General features: G+C 35.4%; 1 protein-coding gene across 1 annotated transcript; it reads left to right on the top strand.

Annotated features, from left to right (window-relative positions):
- Positions 1–1018, top strand: LOC109210432. Its single transcript, XM_019373851.1, has 3 exons — positions 1–204; positions 267–536; positions 995–1018. The coding sequence occupies exons 1-3, from the start codon at positions 1–3 to the stop codon at positions 1016–1018; spliced, it is 498 nt and encodes a 165-aa protein (XP_019229396.1).
- Positions 1019–14402: the final 13384 nt, after the last annotated feature.

Genomic DNA, 14402 nt, shown 5'->3' with positions numbered 1-14402 from the left:
ATGGGGCCTTCAAAGGAAAATATAGAAAATGAGGCATCGGGGGTTGTATTCAGGAATGGCCGTGGGGATTGGATTTTGGGTTACCTCAATTCTGCCATAGCCTACACCCCTGCCTACATGGAACTCTTAGCCCTCAAAACTGGTCTTCAACTAGCTTGTGATAAAAAATTTGTTGATATTGAAATTGAGACCGATGCAACAGATGTAATTTCCTTGCTTATTAATGATACTTGTTCTATTTACTCTAACTTGGTTATTGAGTGCAGGTCACTACCGAGAAAATTGCAGAATTCGCGATCCGGCATAACTTCAGGGAAGGGAACAAAGTAGCGCACTTTTTGGCCACTCAAGGATTTAAGCAATCAAGTAGCTCCACTCCCTATCTGATGGAACAGCCTCCAAACTCTCTTTTGCAAGCCCTCCATAATGATAAAACTGGAAGCACTTATAGTAGGACCATATCTAATGCTGCAATTTCCAAATTAGTAGAATTTGGAAATCCTTTTGTAACTGGCACTACTAATGTAGACAATATGGTAGTACAACCTATGAACGAGCCCAGTAGGACTCTCTATCCTTGTAATAGAACTAGTTAAGTAATATAAATTCCGTATTTCCATAAAAAAAAAAACTTTCTCTTTGAGACTTTCCACTTATAATATAGTATTATGATTAGAGTTTCTTTGTTTGGAATACTGGAACTTCCTTTTGGAAAACAAAATTTGTTACTCAACACAACAAGAAAAACCTAATCAAGCCAGACGTGTCATTGGTATTCGGCTAAATTGGCACAAAGATATTTTTAACATAGTGTGATATTGTTTGCTTTGAAAAAAATTCGCACGATTTTTACAAAATGTCTCATACCATTAAGAGTATTCAATACCTTATAAGTAACTTATTTTTCTTTTTTGCTTTCCACGTAGGACTTTGTTCACACGCTTAAAAATCAGCTCATACTTCTGTGATTCTCTCTGTTAACTCCTTTTTTCAGTTACCAATTCATATGTTTGGCTAAGCTTATATTGAGAAGTGCTTTTTATAAAAGTGTTTTTCAAAAAAGTACTTTTGGTGAGAAGCAGTTTGTGTTTTACTAAATTAATTTTAATTTTTGTGAATTTCGAAAATTCAATATATTGCTTGTTTTTTTGGTCGAACTGCATTTTTTTATTCAACCAGGTATAATAATGTACATCAATTAGTTCTTTTTGACTCCCGAACTTGTGCTCCAAAAAAGAAACTATTCCTTACCTATCTATCTATTTATGAAGAGATAGATAAGCTTTGTTTATAGAAAAGCTTTCATTTGTACACTACTTTTGCAATTGTGCTCTAGGATCCATATTTGGGAACTATTTCCTGGCTTCAATTATTTTCCTAACGATTCAGCTGGATGGTTTAGGAACAACTGCTAAAAGCACTTTTCAGTAGCAATTAGTATTTGACCTAGCTTTTAAAAAGTATTTCTAAGTGTATTTTTCCCAAAAGTGTTTCTTCGAAGATGCTATTTTTTTCTGTTTCTCAAAACCTGCTTCTGTTTCTACTTAAAAGTACTTTTTTCCTCCTAAAAGTTTGACCAAACACCTTAACTTTATGTTTAAAAATAAAATAAATTTGACTTCAAAAAAGCTAAGCCAAACAGACTATAAAAATTATTCAAGGAATTTACATTTGACATAGGGAAAGGAGAGATTGAAATTTTTTAGTGCGCATTTAATTATTGGGTGAAGCTAATAAATTTTGCAGTTCTAGTTACCAAATAAACCCTAAAAAGTAAGCTACTAAAAAGAAGTCGGCTTTTTCTTTTTCTTCAATACTCCTCCGGTCCAATATAAGTGATTTTTTGGCCTTTTTTTTGTGGTCCATAATAAGTGATTTTTCCAGATTTCAAGAATGAATTAATTATTTTTTTTCCTACATTGCCCTTGGAGTAAATAATATTGGAGCATGTGTTAGGATTGTTTATGTGAAAAGATATAAAGGTTATGGTCAATTCGATTGTTAATTAATGCTAAAAGGTGGATTTCTTAATCGGTGTGAAATCAGCTAAAAAATCACTTATTTTGGACCGGAAGGAGTAATAAACTATGTTGTGCATCCCGATAACATACGTGAGTAGAGCTAGAGTTCTAGTTACAAGTTATCCAGTAGCTCTGACCAAATTTTATATTTTTATTAAGATATTTGCTTAATAAATATAAATAATTTATCTAGAACCATTTTAAAGTATTCTCACAGTAACTTAATAATTATAATACAGGAAATAAAGTCTAATGGGTACGGTATTGGATTTTTACGATTGGCATATGGATAATGTACTATTATTTAATGGGTAGCATTAAATATAAAGAATAAGAATTATAGGTTTTCTGATATCCAATAATCTGAAGTACCAAATCCAATATCCAATCCGAAATCCAAAAATTTTAAAAAATAAATTTGAAATCTAATTCATAATCCGAAAATCCAAGCAAAAAATCTAAAGAATTTGAGTTTTGATTTGACTTTTGCATTTGGCCAAACTATGCCCACCCCTAAATATAAATGTTTGGTTGAGACTTCAATTTTTTTTAGGTACTCATTAACTTCTTCTTGATTTGCATTAACTGTCAAAAAACGTTTTTATTGGTCTTGGAGACTTGTCAACTCTAGAAATTTCCCCAAGTAATTTGAGAAGGATGGCCACTTTGGTTTGTGTTATGTTATTACCAATAGGGCCTTGCATGAAATAAGTTCGTACTTAAGGCATAATAGTCTTAATCGAAAATCCTTTTCAAGTTAACTAATCTTAGTGTACGCGTAACGTCCCTCGTGTTAAAGAAAACATGTTTTTATAAATAACATAAATAATTTTCAAAGGATGTGTTTGCGTTATAATGTAAAAATTAACAAAAAATAACAAGTTCCAAAATGATAATATTTGGGAGTTTGCTACTCTAGTGGTCTTTTCCTCGATTTGTTCTCTTACTTGCTTCATTGTATTAAAAAATCATAGAAATAGCGTTGATTGAAAGGTAAAAAGATAATTCAACTTTGTCCGAGCACTTGCTTAGGTGTATTGCATGTAAATTTTATATTACTTATTACACGAATTGTGTTAGAAAAATTGAGAATTTTTTACCTATATTTTACTTATTTTAATGAGACTTCTATTCATGCCTAAGTAATCATATAGGAATCCGAGCTCGATTATTATTAACAGTTCTTATAAATTGTTAGCCCGATCATTATCTTATTTTACCTTAATTTCTTTCTAAAGTGCATTTATTTGCGGCTAATTACAAATATACATTATTTTCCTATTCGTATTTCTTTGTACAAAATATTGATCAATTTTTTTTACCGTTTAAAATAATTTCACATTTTGAAATGTCATTTGATTTATTTCTTAATATCTAGACAATAAAAGTGGACAAAAGAATTTGAGTATACTTTAAAGAGAAATTTTCATAAAGCACTATCTTTTAGTAGTAATTAGCCATCTATAGATACCATTTGCTATATTATGGATTATAGATACCTTTTCTGTGGTTATAAGATGTATTTGATGTATTTAAGCTATTGTATTCATGAATATAGTAGCAAAAATAGGCGTGAATCAGGGAAGTCCAGCTAATCAGTTGTTGTATTCGAGTGTATTCGACTGTATTCATGGAGTGAAACATGGGATTACAGCTGGACAGATTATTGTATTCGACTGTATTCACGGCGTGAAATAGGGGATTACACTGTTTTTAAAACGGAAAGTGAATCAATTAACATAATAGACTCCTAATATAACTCAAAAAAGATTGTCATTTGATTTATTTCTTAATATCTAGACAATAAAAGTGGACAAAAGAATTTGAGTATACTTTAAAGAGAAATTTTCATAAAGCACTATCTTTTAGTAGTAGTTAGCCATCTATAGATACCATTTGCTATATTACGGATTATTGATACCTTTGTGGTTATAAGATGTATTTGATGTATTTAAGCTATTGTATTCATGAATATAGTAGCAAAAATAGGCGTGAATCAGGGAAGTCCAGCTAATCAGTTGTTGTATTCGAGTGCATTCGACTGTATTCATGGAGTGAAACATGGGATTACAGTTGGACAGATTATTGTATTCGACTGTATTCACGGCGTGAAATAGGGGATTACACTGTTTTTAAAACGAAAAGTGAGTCAATTAACATAATAAACTCCTAATATAACTCAAAAACGATTTTCATTTGATTTATTTCTTAATATCTACACAATAAAAGTGGACAAAAGAATTTGAGTATACTTTAAAGAGAAATTTTCATAAAGCACTATCTTTTAGTAGTAATTAGTCATCTATAGATACCATTTGCTATATTACGGATTATAGATACCTTTTCTGTGGTTATAAGATGTATTTGATGTATTTAAGCTATTGTATTCATGAATATAGTAGCAAAAATAGGCGTGAATCAGGGAAGTCCAGCTAATCAGTTGTTGTATTCGAGTGTATTCGACTGTATTCATGGAGTGAAACATGGGATTACAGCTGGACAAATTATTGTATTCGACTGTATTCACGGCGTGAAATAGGGGATTACACTGTTTTTAAAACGGAAAGTGAATCAATTAACATAATAGACTCCTAATATAACTCAACAAACTCAATTATAACACACAAATTTTGTATTTTTAGTTATAAAAAGATTCTCAACCGAAAAATACCCCAAAAACATAGCAATCTTCAGAGAAATTATATAATACATCTGAATACATAAATTATATTAATTAAAAAAACATATGAATACATTCATGGCATATAGCAAGACAGTGAATACAATGAAATACATAGAATACAGCGGGATACATTGAAATACAATGGAAAAAAAGACAGTGAATACAATGAAATACATGGGGAATACAACGAAATATATTGAATTACAATGAAAAAAAGACAATGAATACTATGAAATACATTGAAATATATTAACAGAAAATCAAGTTGCTCAGCCCCAAACTCCGTCGTCTTTGTTCAAGAACAAACCCTAATTTCGAGCGAATCCGCCGTTCACCAGAAGCCGGTAGTGAAAATGCGCCGCCTTGGTTCGGCGGTGGTGCCGGAGCCGAGGTCACTTCCTGAGCAGAAGCAACCGCCGATATGCGAATCAAAGCCCTTCTTTCATGGCTTTTGCATAGCTTTGTGTACGTGTACCCATGTGCGTGGTCTCTTCGCATAAATTAAAGGATTATTGATTAATCGATAGGGATAAATCGATAAGTAGGGACTAATTAGATTAGGGTTTACAGCCCTTAATTTTACTGAGCTGAGTTGGGGCTGGCCTTAATGACATCAGCAAGGTGTTGAACATGGAGAAAGAGGCGGAGAGAGAGAGGAGGTAACTATGGAGAAAGACTCGTGTTGAGAGAGAGAGAGAGAGAGAGAGAGAGAGAGAGAGAGGGTGGAGAAAAATCTGAAAGAATGAGAGAGAAAAATAATACAAAGAGTATTTTATGGCTTAAGAGTAGGAGGTAACCATAAATAGATATTTATGATGACCCAAAGGGTCATCACCTGTTTTAAATAAATTCTGTGCTTCCGAGGCCTTGAAAACCTCGTTTAGAGTCGCCTCGATTTGCGTGCACAGTCCGGGCGCCTAGACGGAAAGCTTAAACTTGAAATTCTATGAAAAATGCTAAATTTTGATGTTAAAATGAATAAATTTGACTTTGGTCAACATTTTGGGTAAACGGACCCGGACCCGTGATTTGACGGTCCCGGAGGGTTCGTAGGAAAATATGGGACTTGGGCATATTCCCGGAATCGAATTCCGAGGTCCCAAGCCCGAGAAATGAATTTTTTTGTAAAATTGTTTTCTCAAATTTGTTTAAGGAAATTGAAAATGAAATTTGATTAGAAAACGATGGTATCAGGCCCGTATTTTGGTTCTGGCGCCCGGTACAGGTCTTATATATGTTTTAAGTCCTTCCTGTGAAATTTGGTTGAAAACGAACGTCGTTTGACGTGATTCGGACTTAAATTGGAAGAATTTGATGTTTTATGAAGTTTGAAAGAATTCATGGATTTTGAGGTTTAATTCGATGTTTATGATGTTATTTTGGCGATTTGATCGCACGAATAAGTCCGTAGGATGTTTTTGAGGTTGTATGTTTATTTGATTTAGAGCCCCGAGGGCTCGGGTGAGTTTTGGATAGGCCACAAGTGCATTTTCGGACTTTGAAAGATAGCTGTTGCATTTCTGATCTGCAGGCTTCGCAATTGCGAAGCCAATCTCGCAAATGCGAGCCTTGCATCGCAATTGCGAAGTGGAGACCTGGGAGGCCTGATCGCAAATGCGACCACTGGGTTCGCAAATGAGAAGGCCGGTCGCAAATGCGACTTCTGGGATCACAAATGCGAGGTTAGGAATTTAGGAAGGGGTTCGCAAATGCGAACAAAGCTTTGCAATTCCCATGTCAGGTCGGGGTTCGCAATTGCGAACCCCTGTTCGCAATTCCCATATCTACAACCTGCATTTTCTATACTTAGTCGATTTTTAAGTCATTTTTCAAGAACAAACCTTCTTCCAAATCAATTGTAAGTTAGTTTTTACTCATTTCTTTCAATCATTTACATCTTTTAACATGATTTCAACCTAAAATCAAAGATTTCCATGGGGAAATTGGTGTTTTGGGTAGAACCTAGGTTTTTCAAAAATTGGGGATTTGGACCTCAATTTGAGGTCCGATTTCAAAACAAATTACGTATTTGAGTTCGTGGGGAAATGAGTAACCGGGTTTTGGTTCGAACCTCGAATTTTGACCACGTGGGCCCGGGGGCGATTTTTGACTTTTTGGGTAAAACTTGGGAAAACTCATTTTCATGCATTGGAGTTGATTCATTTAGTATTTATTAATGTAATTAAGTAATTTGTGATTAGATACGAGCGAATTAGCGGTGGAATCGCGGGGTAAAGCTATACTTGAGGCTTAAGTTGTGTGCAAGGCATTGAGGTAAGTGTTTGGTCTAACCCTAGCTTGAGGGACTAGGAGTTGAGTCTTATTTGCTAATTGCTTCTTGTTGAGTACGACGTATAGGCATGGTGACGAGTATCTATACATTGGTGTCTAGCATGACCGTGAGTCTTTAAATTGTGAATATCTTGATTTCGTTGTATTTCTCTTGCCTTGGTGATGATTCCTAATTGTTGTGAAAAGCTTGTGAAAGAAAATTGTGACCTATGAACAACGAGGAGCATTGGCTCAAGTTATATTTCAATTGTGAACGTATATGAAATGGTTGAACCACTTTGGAGCATTGGCTCAAGTGGTAAAGTGAGATATGAAATAAAAGTGAAAGGAAGAGAAAGAGTATTTAAATTATTTCCTTGCCGGGATATTGTTGTTTATTGATTTTTTTTCCCTTGCCGGGATGTCAATATTATTGAAGTTGTACCCTTGCCGGGATTTAATTGTTCAATTGTGTTCCCTTGCCGGGATTTCTTTTATTATTTTGTTTATCCCCTTGTTTGTGATTGTTGTTTGGGTGAGGAAGAGTGTAAAAGCACGAAGGGTGATGCCGTGCATTGTTTGTTTGTTGTGAGGAAACAGTGTAAAGCACGAAGGGTGATGCCGTGCATTGTTTGCTTATGGTGAGGAAAGAGAGTAAAGCACGAAGGGTGATGCCGTGCCGCACGATGTACCATTCCGTGCCGATTCTATCGATTATATGTGAGGAAAGAGAGTAAACGGACGAAGGGTGATGCCGTGCACACTTTATTATATCATTTCTTGGTGAGGATGAGAGTAAAAGCACGAAGGGTGATACCATGCACTTGTTGCTTTCTGTTTCTTTATTAATGTCTGAGTTGTGTTGTTTCCTTCGTTACTGGACGACTTTTACTTGAAATTGTTATTTCCCCTATAGCATGCTCCCCCTCCCATATTAATTACTTGTCTCTGTATTTCGATTCCGCTGTATATGTGCATAAAACTGCACATGTTTATGTGGTAGTTCGGTCTAGTCTCTTCACTACTTCGCGGGGTTAGGCTAGGCACTTACCAGCACATGGGGTCGGTTGTGCTGATGCTACACTCTGTGCTCTTTTGCACAGATCCAGGTGTTGGAGCAGATTACGGTGCGCAGCAGTAGTTAGGGAACCGACCTTCAGTCCACGAGACTCCGAGGTAGCCTTGCTGGCGTCCGCAGGCCCGGCGTCTCTTCTTTCAGTTTTCATGTTCTGTTGACATTTGTATTCGAGACAAACTATGTCCTTTATTTCAAACTCTTATTTGTAGTAATCCTAGACAGTCCGTGTATTGTTGTGACACCAGGTGCTGGGTAGAGACTTGTATTGGCTTTCTAGACGCTGTTTCTATATTTAGTTCAGACTTCCGCTAAATTTTACTTTTCGTTGTCTTTTAACTGCTTATTCATTGATAATTTAGTTGTTTAATCATGTGTAAAACGAAATAGGTTAATGTTATCTAAGGTTCTTGGCTTGCCTAGCTTCCACGAGTAGGCGCCATCACGACCCCCGAGGGTGGGGAATCCGGGTCGTGACAATATTTGGCTATAAAATCAAAAGGTAGCTATAGAATATAATTTTTTAAAAGGGTATTTATTTAAAATAAATAAGATATCAACCTTTTCTATAGGAGGTAAAAATTCTTACTTTAAATTCTATATCCTTCTATTGGTCAATGAAAAAAAGAACGTCCTAATTGCTAAGTCTAAATTCATATCACCGCAATATAATGCTTCCGTATTTTTTAATCAAAACTATGTTTTACATGTATTTTCTGTACGTGTCTTAGCTAAAACAATTGGATTATAATTGTTACACCCTAATTGAACTGTGTTTTTTTTTTTTTTTTAACTTCCTAAGTGTGAACTATAACTGAATCATCATTAACACTTTAAATAAGAAAATGGCGTATATAAGTAAAACTTTTCTTGATTTTGTATTTCTAAATATTAGAAGTTCCTACATAATTCAAATACGAAAAAAAATTTAATTGATTTTAAAGTCCTAAAAATTTAAAAAATTATTTAATTACGGTTTTATCCATTGTGAAACTTATTTTACTATTCTAAATTTTCTATTCTGCTCATTTCTTTAATTATTCAACATTATTAATTTATAATTGCTTGATCACTATTTTTTCTTTCTTACTTACGTAGAAATAATATTTTATTTATTATTTAAGTAATTTAATAACATAGATTTCATTAAAAATCAAGATATTAAAGAACTAAAATAAAGCTTGATACTTGATAATAATCTTAGCTTAAAATAGGAATTCAAAAATTGTTTTGAGATAGTGAGGAGAAATGTATTATGTTGTTCAAAATTGGAAGGAAACTTTGATTGTTAAAGTAAAGGTTGGAGAGGAAAAATAATTTTATCGGAAAAAATATGATCACTAATTTTCAACCAATATTATACCTTAAATAATATATAAATAATTGTAAGACATTGTTACAACTAAGATGATAATATGAGACTATCTAAATTAGCACTAGAGAAAACTGAATCAAACAATATTAGATGAAATCCTAAACCTATATCTGTATAGTTCATAAAAATGCATAACCTATTTTTATTTATTCTTTAGCGTTTATTCATGTGACGACCCAAAGGGGTCATCACTGGTTTCCTTACTCTTTCTGTGCTTCCGAGGCCTTGAAAACCTCATTTAGGATCGCCTCGATTTGTGTGCGCAGTTCGGACGCGTAGCCGGAAAGCTTAAATACGAATTCTGTGTGAAAAATGCTAAATTTTGATATTTATATGAATAAATTTGACTTCGATCAACATTTTGGGTAAACGGAGCCGGACCCGTGATTTGACGGTCCCGGAGGGTCCGTAGGAAAATATGGGACTTGGGCGTATGCCCGGAATCGAATTCCGAGGTCCCAAGCCCGAGAAATGAATTTTTGTGTGAAATTGTTTTCTGGAAATGATTAAGGAAAATAAAAATGAAATTTGATTAAAAGACTATGGTATCGGGCTCGTATTTTGGTTCCGGCGCCCAACACAAGTCTTATATGTGGTTTAAGCACTTTCTGTAAAGTTTGGTTGAAAACGGACGTCGTTTGACGTGTTTCGGACTTAAAATGAAAATTTGATGTTTTATGAAAATTTGGAAGAAATCATGGATTTTGAGGCATAATTCAATGTATATGATGTTATTTTGGCGATTGATCGCGCGAGTAAGTCTGTAGGATGGTTTTGAGGTGGTGTGTGTGTTTGGTTTGGAGCCCCGAGGGCTCGGGTGAGTTTTGAGTAGGTTCCGGGATGCCTTAGGCTTAAAATATCAGCGGTTGCAGGTTCAGGAATTTTTGCAGGCCTCTGAACCCTCTAGCGCGGTCCGCGAGAAAAAGCGTGCAGCCGCGGCCGCCTTTGCTCGGTCCGCAGTGGGTGCTGCGCGGCCGCGGTCGGCATTGCGCGGTCCGCGCAGGGCTAAGATCCGCAGGTCTTCAGTTAGGCCAGGCCAGCGCGGCCGCGGTCCCTTTTTGCGCGGTCCGCGCTGGGACTTCAGAGGGGTAAATATAGACGGGAATTTCAGTTATTTTTTCACTTTTTAAAAACCCAAAACATAAGAGGCGATTTTCCAAATAATTCTTTTTCTTCAAAACAATTGGTAAGTGATTTCTAACTCATTTTCTTCACTCCTAAACATCTTTTAACATAATTTCAACTTCAAACCAAAGATTTTAATGGGGAAATTTGGGAATTTCGGGTAGAACCTAGGTTTTTCTAAAATTGGGGATTTGGACCTCAATTTGAGGTCCGATTTCAAAATAATTTATATATTTGAGTTCGTGGGGGGATGGGTTTTTAGTTCGAACCTCGGGTTTTGACCATGTGGGCCCGGGGACATTTTTGACCTTTTGGGAAAAACTTTGGGAAATTCATTTTTTATGCATTCAAATTGATTCATTTAGTGTTTATTAAAGTAATTAAGTGACTTGTGACTAGATTCGAGCGGATTGGAGGTGGAATCACGGGTTAAAGCTATAGTTGAGGCTTGAGTTGAGTTCAAAGCATCGAGGTAAGTGTTCGGTCTAACTCTAGCTTGAGGGATTAGGAGTTGAGTCATAATTGCTACTTGTTTTGTGTTGAGTATGACGTATGGGCATGGTGACGAGTATCCATGCGTCGGTGTCGAGCATGACCATGAGTCTTAATTTGATAATTTTGTAACCTTGTTTGATCCTATGAAAGTTGTGACTGAATATTGGTATTAGTTGTGCCAAGAAGAAGTTGAATAGGATTGGATATGGCTGACTCTCCCTTGTCGGGATGTTTGACTTTTTGTTATAGTTCCCTTGCCGGGAAGATTATTAATTTGATTGTTCCCTTGCCGGGATTGTATTGTGCATTGCATTTAAAGTAAAGGAAGCGGGTGGTATGCCTACCACAAGTGAAATTGAATTGGGAGCGGGTGGTACGCCTACCACAAGTGATATTGAAATGGGAGCGGGTGGTACGCCTACAAGTGAAATTGAAATGGGAGCGGGTGGTACGCCTACCACGAGTGATATTGAAATGGGAGCGGGTGGTACGCCTACCACGAGTGATATTGAAATGGGAGCGGGTGGTACGCCTACCACGAGTGATATTGAAATGGGAGTGGGTGGTACGCCTACCACGAGATATTGAGAAATGGGATCGGGTTGCACGCCTGCAACAAGATGAGTTGAATATGAAAGTTGCCTTATCTCTTCATTTATTGCTAGAAGTTAAACTGTAGATGTACGCTCTATTATTCCTGATATTTTATTTCTATCTGTAACCCTTGAAGCATGCTCCCTCCCCCAGCTTAAATTGTTTATTCTTCTCTGTGGTACTTGTATATATATATCTGCACAGGTTATCTGGAGTCTGGTCCTAGCCTCGTCACTACTTTGCCGGGGTTAGGCCAGACACTTACCAGCACATGGGGTCGGTTGTGCTGATACTACACTCTGTGCTCCTTTGCACAGATCCAGGTGTTGGACAGCAGCTGCAGTAGCGCGGGAGTTAGCCTTCAGTCCAGCGAGACACCGAGGTAGCCTTGCAGGCGTCCGCAGGCCCGGCGTCTCTTCTATCTTTTATTTCAGTCTGTTATCTCATGTATTTCGAGACAAACAGTTACATTTTCTTTCAAACGGTTGTATTTAGCACTCCTAGTAGTTCGTGAGTATGTGACACCAGTTCTTGGGTAGAGATTTATGTTGAGTTTCCGTATTGTTGTTCAGATTCGTTAACTTAAGACTTCCGCTTATTTACTTTATTCCGCTGTTCTCATGATATTACTGATGAATTGTTAAAAGAAGTAAATTGGTTAATGCTAAAGGTAGTTAAGAGTTGGCTTGCCTAGCTCCTATTAGTAGGTGCCATCACGACTCCCGAAGGTGGGAAATCCGGGTCGTGACAATTCATGTAATTAATACTCCCTTATTAGTCTAGTTATTTTAGCATGACTTAGTACTTTTAGATTATGTTTATTTTTATTATGGCTTTTTAATTTAATTAGCAATATTCATATTATATAATTTTATTGTCTTTATTGTTGAATATTTTAGGATAATGCCATGACACATCTCATATTTTGTATTATTTTCTTGGAAACTACTTTATATAGTTGTATCTTACTAGGATTAAAGAAATTTTTTGAGCACAAGTTATATGTTTTGTTCTACGAAGATTTTACCCGAAAAAACCCCGAAAAAACCTGAATAACCCGAAAACCCGAGAAAAACCGAAATCGAAAAACCTGAGTTTTATTGTTTGGTTTGGTCTTTAGATTTAATAACCCGACACAATTGGTTTGGTTTGGTAATTGTAAAATTCGAATCAACCCGCCCTATGTACACCCCTAATCAGAGGCAATGGTTTGGCGGGATGAGAATGAAGATGGCGGAGTGATGGCGTAGGACCGACTTAGTGCCTTTGCCCGTCTATAGGCTGATTTACCACTTTTACCCGTAATTTCAAAGACGCATACACGGCCTCTCTGCTAGCTTGGGTGACCATAAAAATTCGGATCATGTGGCTTGCACACACTTTATCGTCACATTAGCCCATAAATGGTAATGAGTTATATGGAACTTATTTCAAAGGAAAGATTATTGAGTTTGTGTGAAGAAGGTACCACATGAAAAGTAGAAAAGAAAAATAAGCTACTTATAATGGGGGAAAATAAAGAGTAGCCCCATTTACAATTGGTAACTGAAAAATAGTCAATTTCAAAAGTAATTGAAATTTAGCCATTTTTCATGTAAAGATAAAATCTAAAAAAAAAAAAAACCCTTAAAATTCGGAAAAATTCCAGCATAATGTGCTGGAGTTCCAACATAATATGCTGGAAATTTATACGCGACTATTTTTCAATAACTTTTCAAATGCTGGCTATTTTTTGATTACTTGTCCGAAAACTGGCTATCCCATGCTATTTTCACCTTATAAGAAGTTGAATACTCTTAATGGTGTAAGGCCAATAGGTACGGCCTTAGTCCAAAGTGGACACTATCACACCATATCTTTGGTCCGTTTTAACCCAACATATCCAAACGGAAGTATCTTGTGCAGGTTATAAACAGTGCCCGCCTAAGGGCCAAGCAAATAATGCAATGGCTTTAGACCCCCAAATATTTAGGGCCCCATTTTAAAATTAATAATATATTAATTATGTGATAATTTCCTCTAAAAATAACTAAATATTTATGATAAAAAAATTGATTATTTTGCCAATGGGATCTATGACTAATAGTTAATTTACATTCTAATATTAATATTCCATTTTTTCTCATAATAATACTTGTATTTTATATTGTCTTTTCTTTCTCTAGTTACTAAGTTGTCCATTCTCCAAAAAATCTAAGGATATTGAATAAATTAATTTTTTTCTTTTCATTCTTTCTCATGTTCTTAAGTATTACAACAAACAAGGTAAAACAATAGAATTCTATTACGATGTCAAGTTATAAACTTCTAGAATCAAGTTCTATTGTTCTAACTTTCTATAATTTTTTTTTGTTTAAATTTGAAATTTCTTATTTTCTTATATTTTTACCTCATAGTAGTGCATTACGAATTTTTTTAGGTTATATATTAGAATACACATATTTCAACTATAAAGCATGAAACAAATTAATATAAATTTCTTTTAAATTTAAGGCCTCCTAATAAAATTTGGCTTTATGCCTCCTTGGTTCTTGAGCCGCCCCTGGTTATAAATAGTCAACTGATTAGGAGATCCTGATATTCCGTTCATTTTCAGAGAGCAAAACAAAGTAGCAAATCTTCTGGGCAAAGCAATGCATTTGGCACAAAGATATTAAGGAGTTTCTTCTCTTCATTTCCCTTCTTACTGCATGTTTAGAATATCCTCAACCCTTAAAACTCACAGCAATATCCTTAAGGTAAGTTTACCACCATTATAATACC

This window comes from Nicotiana attenuata, unplaced genomic scaffold, assembly GCF_001879085.1.
Source record: "Nicotiana attenuata strain UT unplaced genomic scaffold, NIATTr2, whole genome shotgun sequence".
NCBI lineage: Eukaryota > Viridiplantae > Streptophyta > Magnoliopsida > Solanales > Solanaceae > Nicotiana > Nicotiana attenuata.
The sequence above is the reverse complement of the archived record's forward strand: the minus strand, read 5'-3'. Positions and strand labels throughout refer to the sequence as shown.